This window comes from Myxocyprinus asiaticus, chromosome 1 (assembly GCF_019703515.2).
Source record: "Myxocyprinus asiaticus isolate MX2 ecotype Aquarium Trade chromosome 1, UBuf_Myxa_2, whole genome shotgun sequence".
Lineage (NCBI taxonomy): Eukaryota > Metazoa > Chordata > Actinopteri > Cypriniformes > Catostomidae > Myxocyprinus > Myxocyprinus asiaticus.
This window is the reverse complement of record NC_059344.1, coordinates 50011963-50032599: the sequence shown is the minus strand read 5'-3', so window position 1 is coordinate 50032599 and position 20637 is coordinate 50011963. Positions and strand designations below refer to the sequence as shown.

The 20637-nt window shown below is 36.3% G+C and overlaps 1 protein-coding gene across 1 annotated transcript in view; it reads left to right on the top strand.

Moving 5' to 3' along the window:
• Nucleotides 1-20637, top strand: part of LOC127431966 (collagen alpha-5(IV) chain-like) — an 83267-nt gene that overhangs the window by 22228 nt on the left and 40402 nt on the right. Inside the window, exons 2-19 of the mRNA XM_051682701.1 lie at nucleotides 7955-8014; nucleotides 8783-8872; nucleotides 9174-9218; nucleotides 9305-9349; nucleotides 9883-9945; nucleotides 10072-10125; nucleotides 10256-10282; nucleotides 10402-10482; nucleotides 14063-14125; nucleotides 14295-14330; nucleotides 14418-14459; nucleotides 14559-14651; nucleotides 15031-15084; nucleotides 15289-15345; nucleotides 15979-16023; nucleotides 16110-16163; nucleotides 16265-16309; nucleotides 18499-18586. Of these exons, the coding sequence (XP_051538661.1) occupies nucleotides 7955-8014; nucleotides 8783-8872; nucleotides 9174-9218; nucleotides 9305-9349; nucleotides 9883-9945; nucleotides 10072-10125; nucleotides 10256-10282; nucleotides 10402-10482; nucleotides 14063-14125; nucleotides 14295-14330; nucleotides 14418-14459; nucleotides 14559-14651; nucleotides 15031-15084; nucleotides 15289-15345; nucleotides 15979-16023; nucleotides 16110-16163; nucleotides 16265-16309; nucleotides 18499-18586 (1042 nt within the window). The remainder of the gene's footprint in view (nucleotides 1-7954; nucleotides 8015-8782; nucleotides 8873-9173; nucleotides 9219-9304; nucleotides 9350-9882; nucleotides 9946-10071; nucleotides 10126-10255; nucleotides 10283-10401; nucleotides 10483-14062; nucleotides 14126-14294; nucleotides 14331-14417; nucleotides 14460-14558; nucleotides 14652-15030; nucleotides 15085-15288; nucleotides 15346-15978; nucleotides 16024-16109; nucleotides 16164-16264; nucleotides 16310-18498; nucleotides 18587-20637) is intronic.

Here is a 20637-nt window from a genome sequence, read left to right as displayed (position 1 = left end):
TTAAATGTATTAAAATGACCATGAACTGCATCAGCCCAAACATATGCAAAATAATTAACGTGATATAGGCAGAATATAAAAGTTGACAATGATGAAAATGCGAACACAACAGTAGAAGTGTAATTTTACCAGTCTAATTAAATAAACACTTGGCCAAATATCATGTTAGTATTAGCCATATTACCAAATGACAGGGTAATTTGCACAAAAATACCATTTTTTTTTAATGCACAGCCTTTCACATCCACATTAAAAAAATATGGAAATAGTTCTTCGTTTATGAGCCTGTTTATTCTGCTATCCAAACTATGCAGGATTATATGGTTGGTTGTATTTTATTATTTGCATTAAGCATTGCACAATACTATAACAATGCAACCTTTACCTGATTTTTTTACCACTCAATAACTTGATTTTTGCATGGAATATTATGATACGGGGCTCATCCGTAACGGAATATGTTACTTGTGCTTGCTACTAATTCAGTTGTGTATGTACTTAGACATGTGTGTGTTTTCTCTTTGAGTCCCTATTAGTTCCTGTGAACAGGATTTTTCCATCATTCGGGTCGCTGCTAGTGGTTTTTGCACATGTTTGCACCCCAAAGGCTTGTCAAATTATTGCTCAAGCCAAGCTCCTTGTGCAGTGAGAGGTGAACTGAGTTTGGATTCTTTGAGTTAGGCTATGGTGGAGCTTGAAAAGAATGCCCAGCTCAATAAGATTAGTTGATGGCATTACCTTGGTAAACATTTGACCCCATGTGCACATTTTTATCCAGCAAGGCCCACGCCCCCACGCAGTCCACTCGGCCCTAGCTGGTTAATTGGTAGAGGTTGAAGGTCATTCTTTTCTTAGCCCTGCAGGAATAAGAATAAAAGAATTCCAGGGAAGAACCAATGCAGACTATAAGAGGGAGGTGCTTTATTGCTCATTAGATTTGAAGGAGCTGGACCCTAATAACACATTTAAGAAGAGTTTCTTAGGAGACTTGGGATTTCTGTTTTTCAATGACCTTAAAGTCATGAAAGATCCAGCAGTGATTGAGGATTGAGTGCTGTGAAATTTGTCGTTCCAATAGATATTGCTGTTTTGTGCTTAGAGAAAAAGTAATGTTTGGCTCTGCTAAACCACGTGAGAACTAGGAGAAATAAAATAATTTGTCACATCACATCGCAGGACCATTTAAATAAACTAGTAAAGGCAAAAATGTGTTTGGGAAAACAATAAAATTGTGGCCATCATATAACCTAAAATAATCACTTTCCCCAATATATTCATAGAAATTAACGTGTTCCTGTTATGTTTCAACTGCCTTTTAAAATACATTTAAAAACAATTAATTAAATGTAACTTTTAGTCAGCTTTAAAACTTTTTGTGTATTTCTTTCCCCTTGAGTGGTCAATTTATATAATTATTGCCAATTTATTTATTACCAACTATAGTGAAAAAGTATATACATTATATATGTTATTACATATTTCATATATACGTTTCAGAAGGAAGTTGGTACTTTAATTCACCAAAGTGAATTCAACTGATCACAAAGTATAGTCAGGACATTACTGATTTAAAAAACAGCACCATCACTATTTGAAAAAAGTCATTTTTGATAAAATCTAGACAGGCCCCATTTCCAGCAGCCATCACTCCAACACCTTATCCTTGAGTAATCATGTTAAATTGCTAATTTGGTACTAGAAAATCACTTGCCATTTTATCAAACACAGCTGAAAGCTATTTGATTCATTAAATGAAGCTTAACATTGTGTTTGTTTTTGAGTTGCCACAGTATGCAATAGATTGGCATGTCTTAAGGTCAATATTAGGTCAAAAATGGCAAAAAAGAAACATCTTTCTCTAGAAACTTGTCAGTCAATCATTGTTTTGAGGAATTAAGGCTATACAATGCTTGAAATTGCCATAAAACTGAAGATTTTATACAAAGGTGTACACTACAGGCTTCAAAGACAAAGGACAACTGGCTCTAACAAGGACAGAAAGAGATGTGGAAGGCCAGTTGTACGACTAAACAAGAGGATACGTACATCAGAGTCTCTAGTGTGAGAAATAGACGCCTCACATTTCCTCAGCTGACAGCTTCATTGAATTCTACCCGCTCAACACCAGTTTCATGTACAACAGTAAAGAGAAGACTCAGGGGTGCAGGACTTATGGGAAGAATTGCAAAGATAAAGCCACTTTTGAAACAGAAAAAAAAAAAAAAAAGGTTAGAGTGGGCAAAGAAACACAGACATTGGACAACAGATAATTGGAAAAGAGTGTTATTGATCTTAAACCCACTGAGCTCGACTGTAAGGTGCGTGAGAAGTGCCCGACAAGTGCTACAGGAAGTGTGGGGTGAAATGTCACCTGAGTATCTGGACAAACTGACAGCTAGAATGCCAAGGATCTGCAAAGCTGTCATTGCTGCATGTAGAAGATATTTTGTTGAGAACTCTTTGAAGTAGTTTAAGAAGTTCTGAATATTTTTTTCAAATTATAATAGTAAATTGTCACGTTATTAATGTCCTGACTATACATTGTGATCAGCTGAATGCCACTTTGGTGAATAAAAAGTACCAATTTCTTTCCATAAGAGCAAAATCTGTACATTATTCCAAACCTTTGGCTGCCAGTGTATATGTGCACGTGTGTGTGTGTGTGTGTGTGTGTGTGTTTCAGTCCCATCACGAACATTTTCCTCCAAGCCAATAATTAACAGCAAATACTGTTAATGATGTAAATATATCCTAATAGCCCCCAGCTAAAAACATTGACAATTTAACAGGTTTTTCATTGATGTATTTTGTTGCAATTTGAAAATATTAGAGATTAAATCAGCAAAACTGGCCAAAACACTTAGCTGTGAGCTTGTGTGCGAGTGTGTGTTTGATTGGGTCTTTCAGGCTCGCATATTACTTGTGGTCTGCTGCCGCTTAGTTGTGTCTGCTCCCACCATTCATTTGTCCTCAGGCCATCTTTTACCAGCGATCAGTTAATCCACTCTGCAGACAGGAATTTAAATATTAAGTTTCCCTCACTTAAATCATTGCCCTGCTTAATATCTTCCACTGGGTGGCACTGTTCATCTCCACATATCAGAGCTAGAGGGTTAATTTACCCAAAAATGACATTTCTATAATTATTTACTTACCCTCATGTTGTTCCAAACCTGTATGGCTTTCTTTCATTTGTGGAACACATGTTAGGCAATATGTTAATCTCAGTCACCATACACTGTCATTGCATCTTTATCCATTCAATGAAAGGTGGCTGATTTTGTGATCTCCTTTTGTGTTCCACTCAAGGGAAAATGTTATACAGATTTGGAACAACATGAGGGTGAGTAAAAAAATAAACTGGTTGTCACTGTAAATATAGTATCTGCTTAATAAATAAGATGAAATTTTATACGAATGGGCCTGATCTGTTAGAAGGGATAGCAAATGGTTCCTGAAATTAACCCTCACAAAAAAACTTTCTGCATTTTTACATTTTCAATAAAACATCGTTTAGTATGTTTTTTAAGCGATTTAAATTATGGGGACACTAGAAATGTCCTCATAAACCACATTTATGGCATAATACCCTTGTAATTACTAGTTTGTAACCTAAAAATAAGTCCTCGTAAACTACTTAAACCTGCCCACACACACACACACACACACACACACACACCTCAAAGTAAATCTACCAGAGAATGGAATGATTCTGACAGCTTTGCACTAAACATGCTCCAAGGCTCTTCCTTTGTTGTGTCTGAGCTAAAATTATAAAAGCTATTAAAATATTAACGCACGCTATTTTACACAGTAAGCAATGATGATTCCTACACTCATCAGCAGTAATGATGACTCCCACACAGTGTCAGAAAATTACTTTTTTCTTAAGGGGCAATATTTGCCCCATGGAATTGGTTTTATCTTTATGAAGGCAATTTGTTTTCCTAACATAAAACACAACTGAATCAGTTGATTGAAATGGAAACTACAGTGTCTAAACCAACAACTAGTTAGTCCTAAAACAGAACAATATGGAATATTATGGAATATATCAAATGTTAGGTATCAGATGAAAGAGAAACTTTTTATTTTCAGTGACATGTTTGCCTCAAGTCCTGGTTAGGTTTTGGGTTAGGGGATAGAATCTATAGTTTGTACAGTATAAAAATCATGATGTCTATGGAGAGTCCTCATAATGATAGCTGCACCAACGTGTGTGTGTGTGTGTGTGTGTGTGTCAATTACTACGTACAGTACATTTACTCAATCGAATTAACAAATCAGTCTAAATACTAGTGTTTTTTTTTCCTAACTGATGATGAATTCTACAGACATGTACAACAAACTGTAAAGCTGTAAAAGTGTGTGTGTTTTTGTATTCCTCTTGCATAAACAAACATGCTGTCGTTCTCATGGATTTTAACTAGTTTAATTATGTACTGCTCAGTTAATCTTCATAAATCACTGAAATTGAAGAATCCTCTTCCACAAACCCACAATAACTGAAAATTCAGTTCAGTTCAAAATATTTGATTTCCAAAAAATTTGTTGAAAAAAAAAAAAAAAAAATGATACATTTTGCAATTAAATATTAAGGAAATATTTTCCAGATAATAATTGTTATAATTTGTTTTGGTTTTTGTAGGCCACAATGAAATGATTAATAGTCGTTTATTTAATTTCAGAAAGAGCACAGTGTTCTTGTAATATAAAGCTTATTTTCTAACATAGTATAAATGGGTCTGTACTCTGTACATGAAAATATATAGCTGCAGGTGGTCTTTTGCAAGGGGATCATCATAATTGGGGGTCCTTTTTGTTTGGGCGTAGACCGTTTGACCTTACATTTCACACTGAATGAAGGACTGAAGTATTGAAGCTCACCTTGGTCTTTGGTCTAGCTGCCCAGTGCACTGCCTGTTAGCACAACTGTTTAGACCCAGGATCTTCACTTGTCCTTTTCTATTTTGTAAACATCACACTGGTGGAATTTGGGCTGTCTTGCTAGATCTTAGCAGCCACTCTGCAGAAGTCCACTGAGCAGTCGTTGGCGATGACGGCAACCTGTTGCTTGTTACTGCCACTGGAGGGTAACAGAGTGCACCATCAATTTTCTTCTCATAACAGAGTGCTCTTTTATTTATGTTAGCCATTTCAAAAAACAATTATTTTTCTAAAAGTCTTGCAAGCAGGCCTACAGTACCCAGATAGCATACGTACATCTCAGAGATGTCTGTTTAAGAGCGTTTCATCTGGAAAGTATCGCACACTATTTAACATCTGATAAACATCTTCAAAAGATCATGTTTACAAACATTCTAAATTATAAATATCTCAAAGACATCTGCTGAATGTACCCTGATAGTACATCACCCAGGCGTCTACATATTTGATGTGTGTTTACATCTGAAAGACATATTTTTTAGGTTGTTTGCTCATCTGCAATACATCTAAAGTTGAAGTCAGAAGTTTACATACACTTAGGTTGAAGTCATTAAAACTCATTTTTTAACCATTCCACAGATTTCATATTAGCAAACTATAGTTTTGGCAAGTCGTTTAGGATATCTACTTCGTGCATGACACAAGTAATTTTTCCAACAATTGTTTACAGACAGATTGTTTCACTTTTAATTGACTATATCACAATTCCAATGGGTCAGAAGTTTACATACACTAAGTTAACTGTACATTTAAGCAGCTTGGAAAATTCCAGAAAATTATGTCAAGCCTAAAGGCAATGAGCCAATTAGCTTCTAATAGGCTAATTGGCTAATTGGAGTCAATTGGAGGTGTACCTGTGGATGTATTTTAAGGCCTACCTTGAAACTCAGTGCCTCTTTGCTAGACATCATGGGAAAATCAAAAGAAATCAGCCAAGACCTTAGAAAAATAAATTGTGGACCTCCACAAGTCTGGTTCATCCTTGGGAGCAATTTCCAAATGCCTGAAGGTACCACGTTCATCTGCACAAACAATAGTACGCAAGTATAAACACCATGGGACCACGCAGCCATTATACCGCTCAGGAAGGAGACACATTCTGTCTCCTAGAGATGAACGTAGTTTGGTGTGAAAAGTGCAAATCCCAGAACAACAGCAAAGGACCTTGTGAAGATGCTGGAGGAAACTGGTAGACGGGTAACTATATCCACAGTAAAACGAGTCCGATATCGACATAACCTGAAAGGCTGCTCGGCAAGGAAGAATCCATTGGTCCAAACCTGCCATAAAAAAAGCCAGACTACAGTTTGCAAGTGCACATGGGGACAAAGATCTTACTCTTTGGAGAAATGTCCTCTGGTCTGATGAAACAAAAATTTAACTGTTTGGCCATAATAACCATCATTATGTTTGGAGGAAAAAGGGTGAGGCTTGCAAGCCGAAGAACACCATCCCAACTGTGAAGCATGGGGATGGCAGCATCATGTTGTGGGGGTGCTTTGCTGCAGGAGGAACTGGTGCACTTCACAAAATAAATGGCATCACGAGGAAGGAAAATGATGTGGATATATTGAAGCAAAATCTCAAGACATCAGCCAGGAAGTTAAAACTCAGTTGCAAATGGGTCTTCCAAATGGACAATGACCCCAAGCATACCTCCAAAGTTGTGGCAAAATGGCTTAAGGACAACAAAGTCAAGGTACTGGAGTGGCCATCACAAAGCCCTGACCTCAGTCCGATAGAAACCTGAGTCAGGTTTGTAGGCAAGGAGGCCTAAAAACCTGACTCCGTTACACCAGTTCTGTCTGGAGGAATGGGCCATAATTCCAGCAACTTATTGTGAGAAGCTTGTGGAAGGCTACCCAAAATGTTTGACCCAAGTTAAACAATTTAAAGGCAATGCTACCAAACACTAACAAATTGTATGTAAACTTCTCACCCACTGGGAATGTGATGAAAGAAATAAAAGCTGAAATAAATCATTCTCTCTACTATTATTCTGACATTTCACATTCTTAAAATAAAGTAGTGATCCTAACTGACCTAAGACAGGGAAAGTTTTCTATGATTAAATGTCAGGAATTGTGAAAAACTGAGTTTAAATGTATTTGGCTAAAGTGTATGTAAACTTCTGACTTCAACTGTATAATACGTATGTCAATAAGTATGTCTCGGATGTCAATAAGACATTCATCAGATGTCTTTTGAGACATTTATGATTCAGAATGTTTGTAAATCGGATCTTTTTAAGATGTTAAGCAGATACAGATGTTATTTAGATTGTGATGCTTTCCAGATGAAAAGATCTAAGACAGACATCTCAGAGATGTACGTGTGCTATCTGGGGAAGGGATGTCATATGTTTTTGTTTATAGAACCAGATTGCAGTTGCAGCTAGTTTAATTTACACTGAAACTAAATTACACTTGGCAAACCTCCAGATTTGTGACGTATGCTCTGATTCCAGTCCGTTTGGCAGCAAAGTGTCCATCAGCTTAACCCTATGGAAATGCTCATTTTGAAGGGCCCTTCGAAGCAGCTAACTATGAGCCCTTCGGTTTGGAATGACCCTTCAACTTGGCGGCCACAATTGTTCCCTCTTCTAGTGCCCATCGGAGGCAGATTTATCCCATTTGGAACGCAGGGCCATTTTGTAACAAATCCCCTGAACATGTTTATCATATGATCTTAATATTGATGATTGTCCACCGCTGTTTCCACTGTTGCCCAATGTTCTTATAATGTTTCCACAGCTCTTTTCTAATTGTGCAAAGTTGTTGGCTGTTAGAAATTGAACTCCTAGATATGTACTTTTTGTCCAGTAGTTTTATTCACACAAAATCTGCTTCCAAAGAAATAGTTTTCATGTTTAAAAGGCTGTGGTTAATGGTTTAGAATCACCTTGAATGCTGGATTTATGGCATACACTAATTATAATTTATATGTACATGTGTCTTCAAAATCTCTTCCATGTGTATGTTAGACTTCATGTGTTCTGTTTCTTCAGGCATGTCATGGCTGTGGAACGGGATCAAAGTGTGATTGTAGTGGGGTGAAAGGAGAGAAGGTAAGTTTTTACCCACAAACCAACAGCCACACATGCATACTGAAGTCTGTAGGCTGATAAGCCTGGCTCCTTCGTATTTCCCTGTTACATTCTGTACAGTGTATGTTATTATTTGTATATTGTGTTGTGTGTAATTATGTGTATATTAGACTTTAAATTGTGCTGTGTTAATTTGATGTTATTGTTAATTTGTATATGTCTCATCACTGTCACGACTGCTATGTTGATCGGAACTGCACCCAAGAATTTCACACACCATTGCACTTGTGTATATGGCTGTGTGACAATAAATGTGATTTGATTTGATTTAAATACACCAGAAGCGTTGCTCTGGTAGAATGCCACTATCATTGAATTAATACACACAAGCATTCAATCAGACCTAGCGCCCTTTTTTTCTTCTTTTTTTTGTTTTTTTTTTGTTTTGTTTTTTGGAGCACTGCCAAAATAGTTTAATCTGAACTGCTTTAAGTGACAACCTGGTGCATGTACTTGACTGTTCAAACTTGTGGGTCGTCCTCATTTGACAATCTTATTCAGTCATCATGATACCATCTGTTTAAGAAAAGGAGTTGTACCTTACACAATCTATGCTTGCTGTGAAATCAGTTCTTAGATCTATAGTGCTTTGCCTGTCTGATAGGTTCACAGGAAGAAATTACATTTTTTGTATTTACATAATTTCGCCTTACCTTCATTTCTCTGTGATGTGATAATTGATAATTGATAATATCTCACTCTTTCTGTCTTTGCTATCTGTAATGACAGGGCGAGCGAGGGTTTCCAGGACTATCAGGTCAGCCAGGTGTTCCAGGTTTCCCTGGACCAGAGGGGCCAATTGGACCTCATGGAGAGAAGGTCAGTGATCAGCACATTGTCCATATTTGAGCAAATACAGTACATCAATAGTAGCGCTTAATAGTAGTGCTTAATTACATTTTTATGAATTACATTTTAAATTTTATTCTATTTTAATTTGTTGGATTTTGATCAACCACAATTAGATTGTCATAATCAGATATCATCTGATTCAGTTATTAACAATTATCTGTAAATATCAGTTATTGATCAGCTACAATGAAGTAATGTTCTACAATTTCAATATGTGAATTAGCTATCGCATACTTTATACTAAAGCTTGTCTTTCTCTCTCGCGAAGGGTGATGATGGACCTTCAGGACCAATGGGGCCGAAAGGAATAAGAGTGAGAGTTTCTCAGTAACAGCTTCTGGCTCATTATCAATCTAGGTATATCCACAAATGCTGACCGTTTCTGTGTTTTTTTTTTAGGGACCTCCTGGATTGCCAGGGTTCCCAGGAACACCAGGAATTCCAGTGAGTGAATTGTCAATGATTTGATCCATTATTTCGGGGCTTTTTCAAGAGGCAGAAAATTTAGATCAGTGTCAGAAATGGTCAGAAATTATCTTTTTTATTAGGAGACATTTTATTATATTGTCCCCCTGGAATTGATATTCAGGGGCATTTTTTTATATTTTTTTTTACCTTTTGTAAGGGCATTTTTTCTTAACGTATAAAATTGCATAGTCAATTTACTATGTCAAATTCTTTAGCTGAAACTGTTAAATGAAATAAATTCTTGTTCTGAAAAACTATGGCTGTTACATATAAAGTCAAATAAGTAACTTTAAATAATGTCCAAGATATCATAACACAAACGATGCTCATCTACAGTAGGCTGCATTTTGTAGCAGTTGAATATATGACATAATAAATTGCTTGTATTGTTTTGAACAATGTCTCTCTTGACATGCTTATGTCATGCTGCTGTCCTCTCCCACCGTTTTTGCATCACACTCTCAATGGCAATAGTAATAATTTAAAAATGTGCTCTTTTTGACTGACAGGGTCTCCCAGGACAGGATGGTGCCCCAGGACCCAGGGGAATTCCTGGGTGTAACGGAACTAAAGTATGTGACAATCAAACACCACAAACAAGCATTCCTAATCAGTGCACGGATCAGTTGAAAAATTGAAAGAGAACAAAAAAAGTAACTTTTTATTTATTTATTTTTTGTAATTTTTTTTTTATACAGGGTGAAAGAGGATTTTCAGGAAGTCCAGGTCTTCCAGGTTTAGAGGGTCAACAAGTAAGTGTTACTTATGTCACGTTTTACATGGTTTGTGCATGTTTTTTTCTCTTCTGCTTGTTAGTTGTAGGTGCACTCACAGAAGTCATTACTGTGAAAATATTCTAATATTTAATTCTTGTCTCCATAGGGTCCATCTGGTTATCCAGGACAAAAGGCAATTATTTCACTCTATAATTCTCATGTTAATATTTTCCACTGTACACTTTAGAGTTTGATACATATTAACATACAGTATATGTGAAATGGTAATAAATACCCCTTTTTCTCCTGCAGGGAGAGCCTGGGGAAGTTATAGAAATCAGTCGCATTTCAGATAATGGGGATCCTGGCATTGACGGTTCGCCGGGCCCTAGGGTGAGCATTTACAGTTTCGTAATGAACAGATCTGGATCCCACATGCAGGGGCGCCGTCATGGGTGGTGCAGGGTATGCCAGGCATATTGGCCTCGGATGCTAGGGGGCCCTAAAATCACCACTTTGGAATTATATATTTTTTATATTCACTGATTTATAATATAGAACTGGATTGCTGATGACATCATATCAGTGATGCTACTATGCCGCCATATTGCTATGCCCAAACATTCCGATGTGCCTGTTGACTTAATAGGAAATGTTCTGTTTTCAGCGAGCATACATTAGTCATTCAATCACCGATTTCATATCTGAAATCTGCCTGCACATCCCTACAATGCAAACAAGTTCTAGTAGTAATATAAGTAATTAACATGAACAGCAACAAATATGCAAACATGCCATTGCTTTTAAAAATATCCATAAACATCACAAGAATTGCCTACAATTAATTCTTCCAAAGAGAAGACGAATCACAAGGACAAAACTATTTACATGTAAGAATTCCCATCCAAGCATGTATTCACCAACCTGAGTGCTTTAAAGTGATGATTTTACAACTGAGCACATTGTCTGTCTGCACTAATAAAGGTAAATAATTATACTGGTTAAGACTTTATTCTAAATAGAAGCTAACATGCTCCAAAGAGTGTACATCTAATCAGAATATTCCTGTACATGTGGTTACAGATAAAAAAATAAAAAGCTCTTGCCATTAATTCCACTGCATTTCGCAAATTTTGCACGTTATTTAACCCTCCTATGGTATTCGGTCATTTTTGCCCAAAATAAATTTTCCTAGTTTAATAAAAATGGTTTCCTTTATCTGAGCTGACAAGACTTGGTGACTTTTCCTCCATTTGCCATCTGAACATATATATATATATATATATAAAAGCGACACCTTTGGTATTCACGGTCAAAATTGACCGACCATTGTAAATGAATGGGAAAGTCCAAAAAACAGAGCAATTTTTTTTTATCTGTCAAATACAATCAATAAATCAGCCACAATGCAGATTTTTTTTACAGAAATTACAGGGTGAAACATCCTCAGCGCAAAACATACACACCCACTCATACACAAATACACTTACACACACACAAAAATTAACTGGTGAGATTCAACACAGAGCTTTTTTTTTTTAACATTTGTCAAAATGAAAAGGTTTTTTAGTCACAATATTACGGAGTTCCCGCCATAATCCACTGTGTAATGGGAACCGCAAAGTTCCAGAGCCTTCTCCACATATTCACAGAGTGTCCAGTGAGGATAAGCCGGAGGCATCAGGTCCTTCAGTGCACTATTCAGACTGGTCCAGAAGAAAACCACCAGAGAGCGGTCTGGATAGTGCACTAAATTCGCTAGTTCCAAAAACTCATGGACATGATCCTCAACTGGACGGTGTCCTTGCTTAAGAAGCAGAATTCTGACAGCGGCTATATCCATGTGGGTCAGTTCTTCTGTAACGAATGGTTGCTGAGATGAGACGGGAGACGCTGGATCTAAATGCAGGCTTTTAATGAAGATGATAATAGTGAAACAAACAAACATGAACTCATAAAGCAACAAACAAGAACTGACAAAGAAATGCAAAACTAGAGGGTATATATACACACACAAGGGCTAACGAGGGAATGGAAAACAGGTGAGGACAAAGGGGAACAGATGGCAGTGATGAGGGCAGTGCATGATGAGAAACATAGTCCGGGGGGAAACATTTCAAAATAAGAGTCCTAGGAAACACGAGGGAGACAGTCTGTGACACACTTTAAAAAAAATCGGTATCTGTATCGGCCGATCTTAGTGTTAAAAAATCAGAGATCGTATCGTCCTCAAATTTCCTGATTGGTGCACCACTACATAATGAAAGGGTGAGATGATAACACACTTGCCCAGAACCAGGGCATCAATAAGTAGAGCTCTACAGTAATCTTTTGGTCATCATTGGCATTACAAGTCATCTGTTGTTTTCCAGCTGATGACAGCAATATGATACACACACATATTTGCAAAATACATTTTTACTATAGAAAGTTTAAAATTGCAAAATATTTATTCTGATTCTTCTGTTTTATACTCTAGTTTAATTTTCAGAATTTTGCAGTTCATTTCTGTTTCTTGATATTCATTTTCTTGACATTATTATGCATTTACTTTTAGTTATTACATTTTTATGTTTGAAATAAATTATTGGTTGAAAAATGCTTATTTTTGTAACACCATTGTCAGGTTTGATTACAAGCATAATTACATTAACTGCAAAAACTGACACTTCAAATCAATTTTAAAAAGCTAAACTTTGACAAATAATAGTTTGATAATGTCTGAATATATATCCAAATGCATTTATTGTGATAAAGTATAAAATTAGGTTACAAACCATCAGACTAGTAGGTGGCTACAGCCATCTACTGGCTATTACTGGCATGACATGGTTTTCAAGTCATGTTATTTATATTTTGTTCACCAGATGGCAGCCAATGTATGCCTCCAATTTATGTCACAATTTCAATTTCACAATTTTCTTCATGTTCCAACTTATAGAAGTGTAAGTTCTGAATGATTTTTTATTTTATTTTTTTGACAAATTTGCTTATTTGTATATGCAAATTAATGGTAAAATGTAGACATTTAGATGTAAATAAGATTAATAGAGCATAAAATCCCAAAATAAATGCATAATTTTATTGTTCTTAATTAAGGGAAGAAGAAATGATATCATTGTAACTGTCCAAAAAAAAAAAAAAAAAAAAAGGGTTACACATCTAATCCTTCCGGTCAAAAATGACCGTGAATAACAAAGGGAGGTGCCACTTTTCAATACCATAGGAAGGTTAACAAAAATAATTATCATTGATGTCTTAAACAAGTTTGAAATGTCTCCTCACTGCAAATGCGTGCTTGACATTTCACAATTGCTTGACATCACTTATCACCTGAATAACGTTGTTGTACATGCATAGATTTAAACAAAAATTATTTTTTAGCGGATTTTAATTTCCGAAAAACGAAGAGAATCGGGTACGAGTATTTAGAAGCAGGTCAGATGTCCAGACATCGGATATGTATCTGATTTAAAACCACATTTGAAAGTGTCTCGGATCGGATGCAAAAAATGTTTATCTGATCTGTGCAAGATATCAGTGAAAAAAATGGTTGATATAGTAAATGCAGCCACAAAATCAAGCAACCTATTGTTATACTTATTAATACTCAGTGAATGTAATTTTGCTATAAATATAAATTATTTTATTTGCTTATAAAAGCACCCGAGTCAAAAGACAAAATCTATTATAGGGGTATAATTGTGCCTTGCAAACCCCTCTTAGAACTGTAAATGGCACCCCTGCCCACATGTAAATTGTCTGGGGAAAGATTTTGAAAGCAAGGCATAAATTGACCCAAACACACACTAATGGATTTTGTTCACAGTGGATTTTGCTGTGTACCCTCTCAAACAGGTTTCTTACCCAAATCAAATTCAATACCAATAGGTAAACAGAGAAGTAGATTTGGACTTCTTGAATTGGCAGTTAATGTTAACTGACCCTAGAAAAATCTGTTTATGACATATAGGGAGATCCCGGACCCCCAGGTTTGCCAGGTCCCATCGGTCCTGCTGGTCCCCGTGGTTATGAGGTAAGAAGACACTAATCACAGTTTCCCTGTTTGAATCACACATGCAAACATGTGTGCATCATATTTAGGAAGGTATGTGAATAAGTATTTGACTTTTTTTTTGTCAGTTCCTCGTGTTAGCAGTGCAGTGATTTCTTACGTTTCGTTTTAAAACAAAATTGTTTTTCAGGGTCGTCCAGGTCCTCCTGGTCCACCAGGGCCCAAGGTAAGTCTACATGCTGCAATTAAACACTGTCATGGTTTACTTGTCTTAGTTTTTGTCAAAGTCTTAATGTGCTTCTATGTCTTACAGGGAAACATGGGATTGAACTTCCAAGGACCAAAAGGAGAGAAGGTACACACATTCTGCTGTAAAAAAACAAAAAAAGAAAAAAAAAGCATACAAGAGGTTTAATAACATTAATTTATTTAATGTGCGTGTTTGTGTATGAAGGGTGATCGTGGATTGCAAGGACCTCCAGGGCCACCGGGACAGGTTGGCGAAGTCTCAGGCTTACCTGACACAGTCATTCAGCAAGGAGAAAAGGTAAAAGAATGTCAGTGACTGATGAAATGGTGTGGGAAATTTCTTAATGCAAATCTTCAATGTTTCTCTTTAAATCTCAGTAAAAAAAAAGATAAAACAAAGAAATTGATAAAAGAAAAAAATCTTCAACCAATCTTTGTCTAATTTAAATCACTGTGGCACTGAGAGCCCAGATATATTTTTTTAGACATCAAACTCAAAATCAGTCTAAACAGAAAAAACAAATTACAAAAGCTAACGTCAGGCTGAGCTGAAATCGTAATCTTGTACAGTATGTCCGGATTTACATGCTTATTGATCAATTACATCAATTATATATAAATAAATGCTTTGGTATGTGTGTGTTTAGTATTGTTTTGTTTGTTTGTTTGTTTTACAGGGGGATCGTGGCCTGCCCGGAGATGCTGGATTTCCTGGCCCCCCTGGACCTCCTGTATGCATTTTTCCTTTTGTTTATTATGGTTTATTTTTAAACAGTCTAGAGCCATTTTATTAAAAAAAAAAAAATGGATTGACTAAGTAGACAGACAGAAGTATTAAGATTTATCTTAGATAGAAAGATACATAGATTTTGTAAATATGCACTGATCTTTTTTTGGTTCTGTTTGTAATTAAGAGTACTTTGTTTGTCTTTCAGGGCCCACAAGGTGGCCAGAAAGGTGAGAAAGGAGAGCCTGGGGATCTAGGAAAGAGGGTAAGTGGTAAAAGACATACCCCTTTTCCACTGAAATGGTGCTGGTGGTGGAGCCAGTGATCAGCCGGGGCATCTTTGAACCTCGCTCAGAACCGGCCTCTGTTTCCACTGTCTTCCACTGCCAAAACATACTGTTACTGTTTCTGACTACATAACATGCCAAGAAACAAAGGGCATTGTGGTCTTTGTTTACCCCTAGTCATTCAGTTTTTATGCCATCACAACCTGACTTTTATGTGAAGGCCAGAATTAATTTAAATGCATAACCAATTAAATTCGGAAAAATCAGAAAATCAGTGGCTGAATGGAGTCTCCATCAACTGAATGTGCATCGTGAGGAGCTGCATTGAATATAGGCAGTTTATTTGATTATGATGGTAGTAATATAGTTTTGAACCATCTAGTTTTGATTCGTGTTTTCAGTTGCATTGTTAGCTTGCTGGTACCTGGTTGGAGACCAGCAGTTTTAAAGCACCTTTTCTAAGGTGGAAACATACAAACAGCTCTAGGTTGGCATGGTTCCAACACCAGCACCGTGTTAATGGAAAAGGGGTAACAGAAACCCAACAGCACAGTAATGCTTATAAATTACAAAAGGCAGCATTTTATAATATGGATATTTATTGTCATAAGGGAAAACCTGGCAAAGATGGTGACCCTGGTGACCCAGGATTTCAGGTAAGGTGTCGTCTGTAGCTGTTTACTTAAGTTTCTCACATTGATAATATTGTTTAATGCTGCCTCTGTTGACACATCTCTCTTAGGGTGACAAGGGAGATTCGGGTTTTCCTGGTCTGCCAGGTCGAGATGGTGGCAGAGTAAGTTACTTTATTGTCTCTAAACAGGATGAACACAACATAACACCATTTCTGAGAAGAGATGTACTGTAATATACATTTTCATTTATTAATACATTTAGGGTGAGAAAGGAGAACCAGGACCTCCTGGACCTCCAGGGTTTGGGGTACGTAGAATATTTTATTCTGTCATCTCTACAAAATCACGCATAAGAGGAATTGTAGCAACTCATAATGTAATAAGAAAAGCACAATGTAATAACTGTACATAGTGTAATGTTAAATGTAATAAATGGTCATAATGTAATAATTTTTTAAAAACATAATAAAATTGTGAGCTTATAATGTAATAAAATGTAATGTCATAGGTTATTAGATTATTCGAAATTGATTACATTAGGAACTCACTGTAGCAACTCATGACGTTATCATGACTTGTAGTAACAGCATAAAATTTATAAGTGAAACGTAATGTATAATATAATTTTCTCTTAACATAAAGTTATGATCGCAAAATGTAATATTAGTTTTTTGCCAAATGAATTATTATATTAAAAGAAATATATTAGGCTACATAGTGAACTCACCTGAAATATTTACATTAAAAAAATTACTCCACTGTTTAATATTTATATTATTATTATTATAATATTCTTTAATTATATACTTTTTATCAAAAATGTTTTTTTCTTTCTTTAGCTTAAAGAAGTTGTCCTACTCTAACATATTTAGTAAATATATACATAAATTGACTGATAATAAACACGTTGGCTGAACATTGCATTTTCGGCATACAGTACAGTATACTACACTCTTTAGGTTTTTTTTGTTTTGTTATAATGTAGGTTATACTTCAGCGGTCACCAATTAGCAGGCCATGGTCCGGATGCGGATTTTGTTTCATCTTGAGCGCGAGACATCATGAGCCCCCTCTAAGTGTTTCTACTCTGGAATCGAGCGGCACGGCGCAAGAAAATTACACAGCGAGCAGCAATATGGATGGATAACGGCATATTTCTCTAAAGACACTGCAGAGAATGAGAATTAATATAATGTTAATGAGAATAAAGATAACGAAAATGAGCTATCTGCACATGTCTGATAGCCAGTCCGACTGCATTTCGTAATAAGCAAACAGGAAGAACACAAACATTTTGTACAATTAATTCAGAGATGGCATCATCTCTATCAATGGATGGTGTGCAAAGACAACCAAAACACTTCCCATTTATACTTGACTAGCAAACAGTATTTTTTAAGGCTGCACTGTTGTGGTGTAAATTGTGATTTGTTTGTAGTTATTAGATCCACACATAAAGGAAAATATAAAAATGGTCAATTTTTCAGACTAAGAATGATCCATTCAGACCACAGAATTTTCTTTTATGGTATGCCTTTGAGCCCTGTAGCAGCCAATAATGTAATAAAAGTCGATAATGTAATAACTGTCAATAACGTAATACATTTTCCATTCTTAATGTAATAAAAGTCAATAATGTAATAACTTATTACATTATGGGCAAAAAGTTATTACGTTATTGGTTCAGAAATGTTATTACATTATTGGTAAGTTATTACATTGTTGACTTATTACATTAAGAATGGAAAATGTATTACATTATTGGCAGTTATTACATTAACGGTAGTTATTAAATTATTGGCTGCTACAAACCCTTTATCGTTCCTCAGCCACGTATGCCACATACATAAGGTATCTGAATGTAAAAATATGTCTGAGTAATATCTTTAAATGCATTCAAATACTGGACTACTCATTCAGCTTGAAAACCTACAGTTAACTGTATCTTTTAATATTAATAACCATTTTAATCTTTTGGTGTAAGATCTCTCAGATCTTACCACTTTGGCTGTCTATTTTGACTATTTAGGATTTATTATTTCTTTCTTTTACAAACTACTATTGCTGCCAACTTGCTAATTTATAATAACTATTCCCAAAAAATACAGATTGCTCTCATTTCATAGCCATACAAGCCAAATTGACAACTGAAACTGTGTAAGTTATGATTGTCTGGACCTTTGCTGGGGAGGCAATTCAAAGACCGGACCTCTTGGAACTTTAATTAAATACCCCACTATGCTCTGTACACAGTTACCTCACAATACTTGTCATTTACCAATATGTATACCTTTAGTTGTCAAATTGAAAAACATTTAACGTCGTCTTCAAGCTGAAGACTTTGGCTCATGTATAAATACGAACATAAAGATACAACATATATGACATATAATAAAATTATTCATGGTATCTGTGAGTATATATACATAGATAGATACTGTAGATTATGTTATGTGTTGCTACAAGGATTTTGAAAAAATCCCTTTCACCCTCTAGGGCGGGCCATTCCCAGGTGGAAGAGGACAAAAAGGAGAACGTGGTGACCCTGGATCACCTGGTCCTAAAGGAGACAGAGGACTTCCAGGTAGGAAGGGTCAAAAAGGTTACTAAATTAAATGAAATATTAAAAGGTTCAAACTAAATTGTGCCCAAGACAAAAAATTACCAAAACGGCAATTGCGGGTGGGGTGGCCATTGAGGTGGCCAGGCTACCCCCTAGCTCCACCCCTGCCTACAGACAAATGTGTAGTAACAAAAGCAGAGATGTTGAAACCAGGGCCCGCGGGCCAAAGTTGGCACGTGATGACCTTTGATTTGGCCCGCCTTGCCGTATATGATGAGGGGAAAACATTGAAAAAAAAAATGCTATTGACACAGCTTTTCATTGCATTAATTTAGCAGATTGCAGAGTAATGTTTTTTGTATAACGAAATCATAAAGGAGGGGAACCAGGGCAACTTTCATATTTTAACATAATACAGTTAGCAGGGCTTGAAATTCGGCACGGGATTGCGGGTTTTGCACACAATTTTAATCATAACTGCAAGTTCCACGTTCATAATGTGGAAAACTCCCACACACTTTTATTCACTTTACAGTGCAGTTGCAAATTAGTAAACCAATAGATACAGAATCAAAATCAAATCAATAAACTTGTATTTTATCAAACTGTAATTCCAGAAGCTGCGTGAGTAAATCCGCTCTGTATCTCCCTCTCTCTCTTGCAGCTGTCAGCAGTGCAATTGAGGGCTTGTTAAAGGTGTAATATGTACAATTTTTCATGTAATATTCACCTTTTTTTTTTTTTTGCCGATGTGTTAACGGCTTGTAACGCAACTTAAAAATGAGCCTTTCCTGGACTTCCCAGATTTCCTATTAAAGCCTGTAGAATGATTTTGATTTTTATGCGAAGGGAGTGGGTCGCTTCTGCCAGGAAAATCCAAAGGATGTGACATTTATGCGTGCTCCCGAGAGCCTTGCCTCAGTGCTTCTCTTCCACTATTCAACAGCGACAACAGTCTGCAAAACTTGGTAAAGTTATCTTAGAGATGAAATCCAGCAAACAGCCACACAAACTCTGAGTAAGCCAAAAAAAAAAACACAAAAATATTATCTACTGAATCCCGTATGGCTAAGCGGAAATGTGATCGTGGTCGAGCAAAAACTAGAGTGAACATCGGCAGGGCATTTGATTCCTGGAGGGACCTTCGTTCAGTTTTGGTGATCAAAGCCGACCCTGAATTGGTGTTCTTCTTATTGGACAGGTAAGCTTACATAACTGCAAAGCATGTGAAATATAGTGTTATAAGGGTTGATCTGTGTAATTTTAGCTAACTTGATCTTGCCTGCTAACGCTGACGAATTACAAGCTACCTTGCTTTGTAACTTTCAAATAATTTCAACGATCTTCTCTTTATACTAAAAGTCAGGTTAATGTCAATGTTAATCTGTAATTATTCAGCAAGGTAAACTACAATAACACATGAAATGAATGCTAGACAATGTTCAGGATAATGCAAAAAGACCAATTCATTAGTGTAACGTAACTTGGTAATACAGAAAACATATACAATCTATTATTATAAAACAATAGCGCATCGATATATCAAAATGACAGTTGTGATGGAATCACATCAATACTGAATTGTGTCAACATATTTATAATGTACAGTCTATTTTATAAACAGCTACTGTCATCATCCACCAAATTTAGCTAACAGCTATTGATAAAGCTGGCTAGCTAGCTAACGCCGACATAGGCTATCGTATAAATGTAGTCAGTGTATCAGAAAAGAAAAGTGATTACTTCAAACTACAGTCTCACATAGTCAGACCTATATCACACTTTGTTTTAGCCCTGTTCCAGCACTGGAGAGTCAAATATAATATGCAGTCTCAAAGTTTGTAGTAAAACAGTCATAACTGTGTAAGTTTAATTATGTTACCTCATCTGTCAGCATGATGCCGGTGAATCACGTTCAGCCTCTTTGTACATTACGTCATTGTTTTGGTCGATGCTCGCATCCCTATGGAGTGTGTGCACACGATCACGAGCAACAGGTAGATGGCTGCAGTTCACTTAACGGCCACAGGTGTCATTAATAACAAAGGTTTCTGAATCTTACATACTGCACC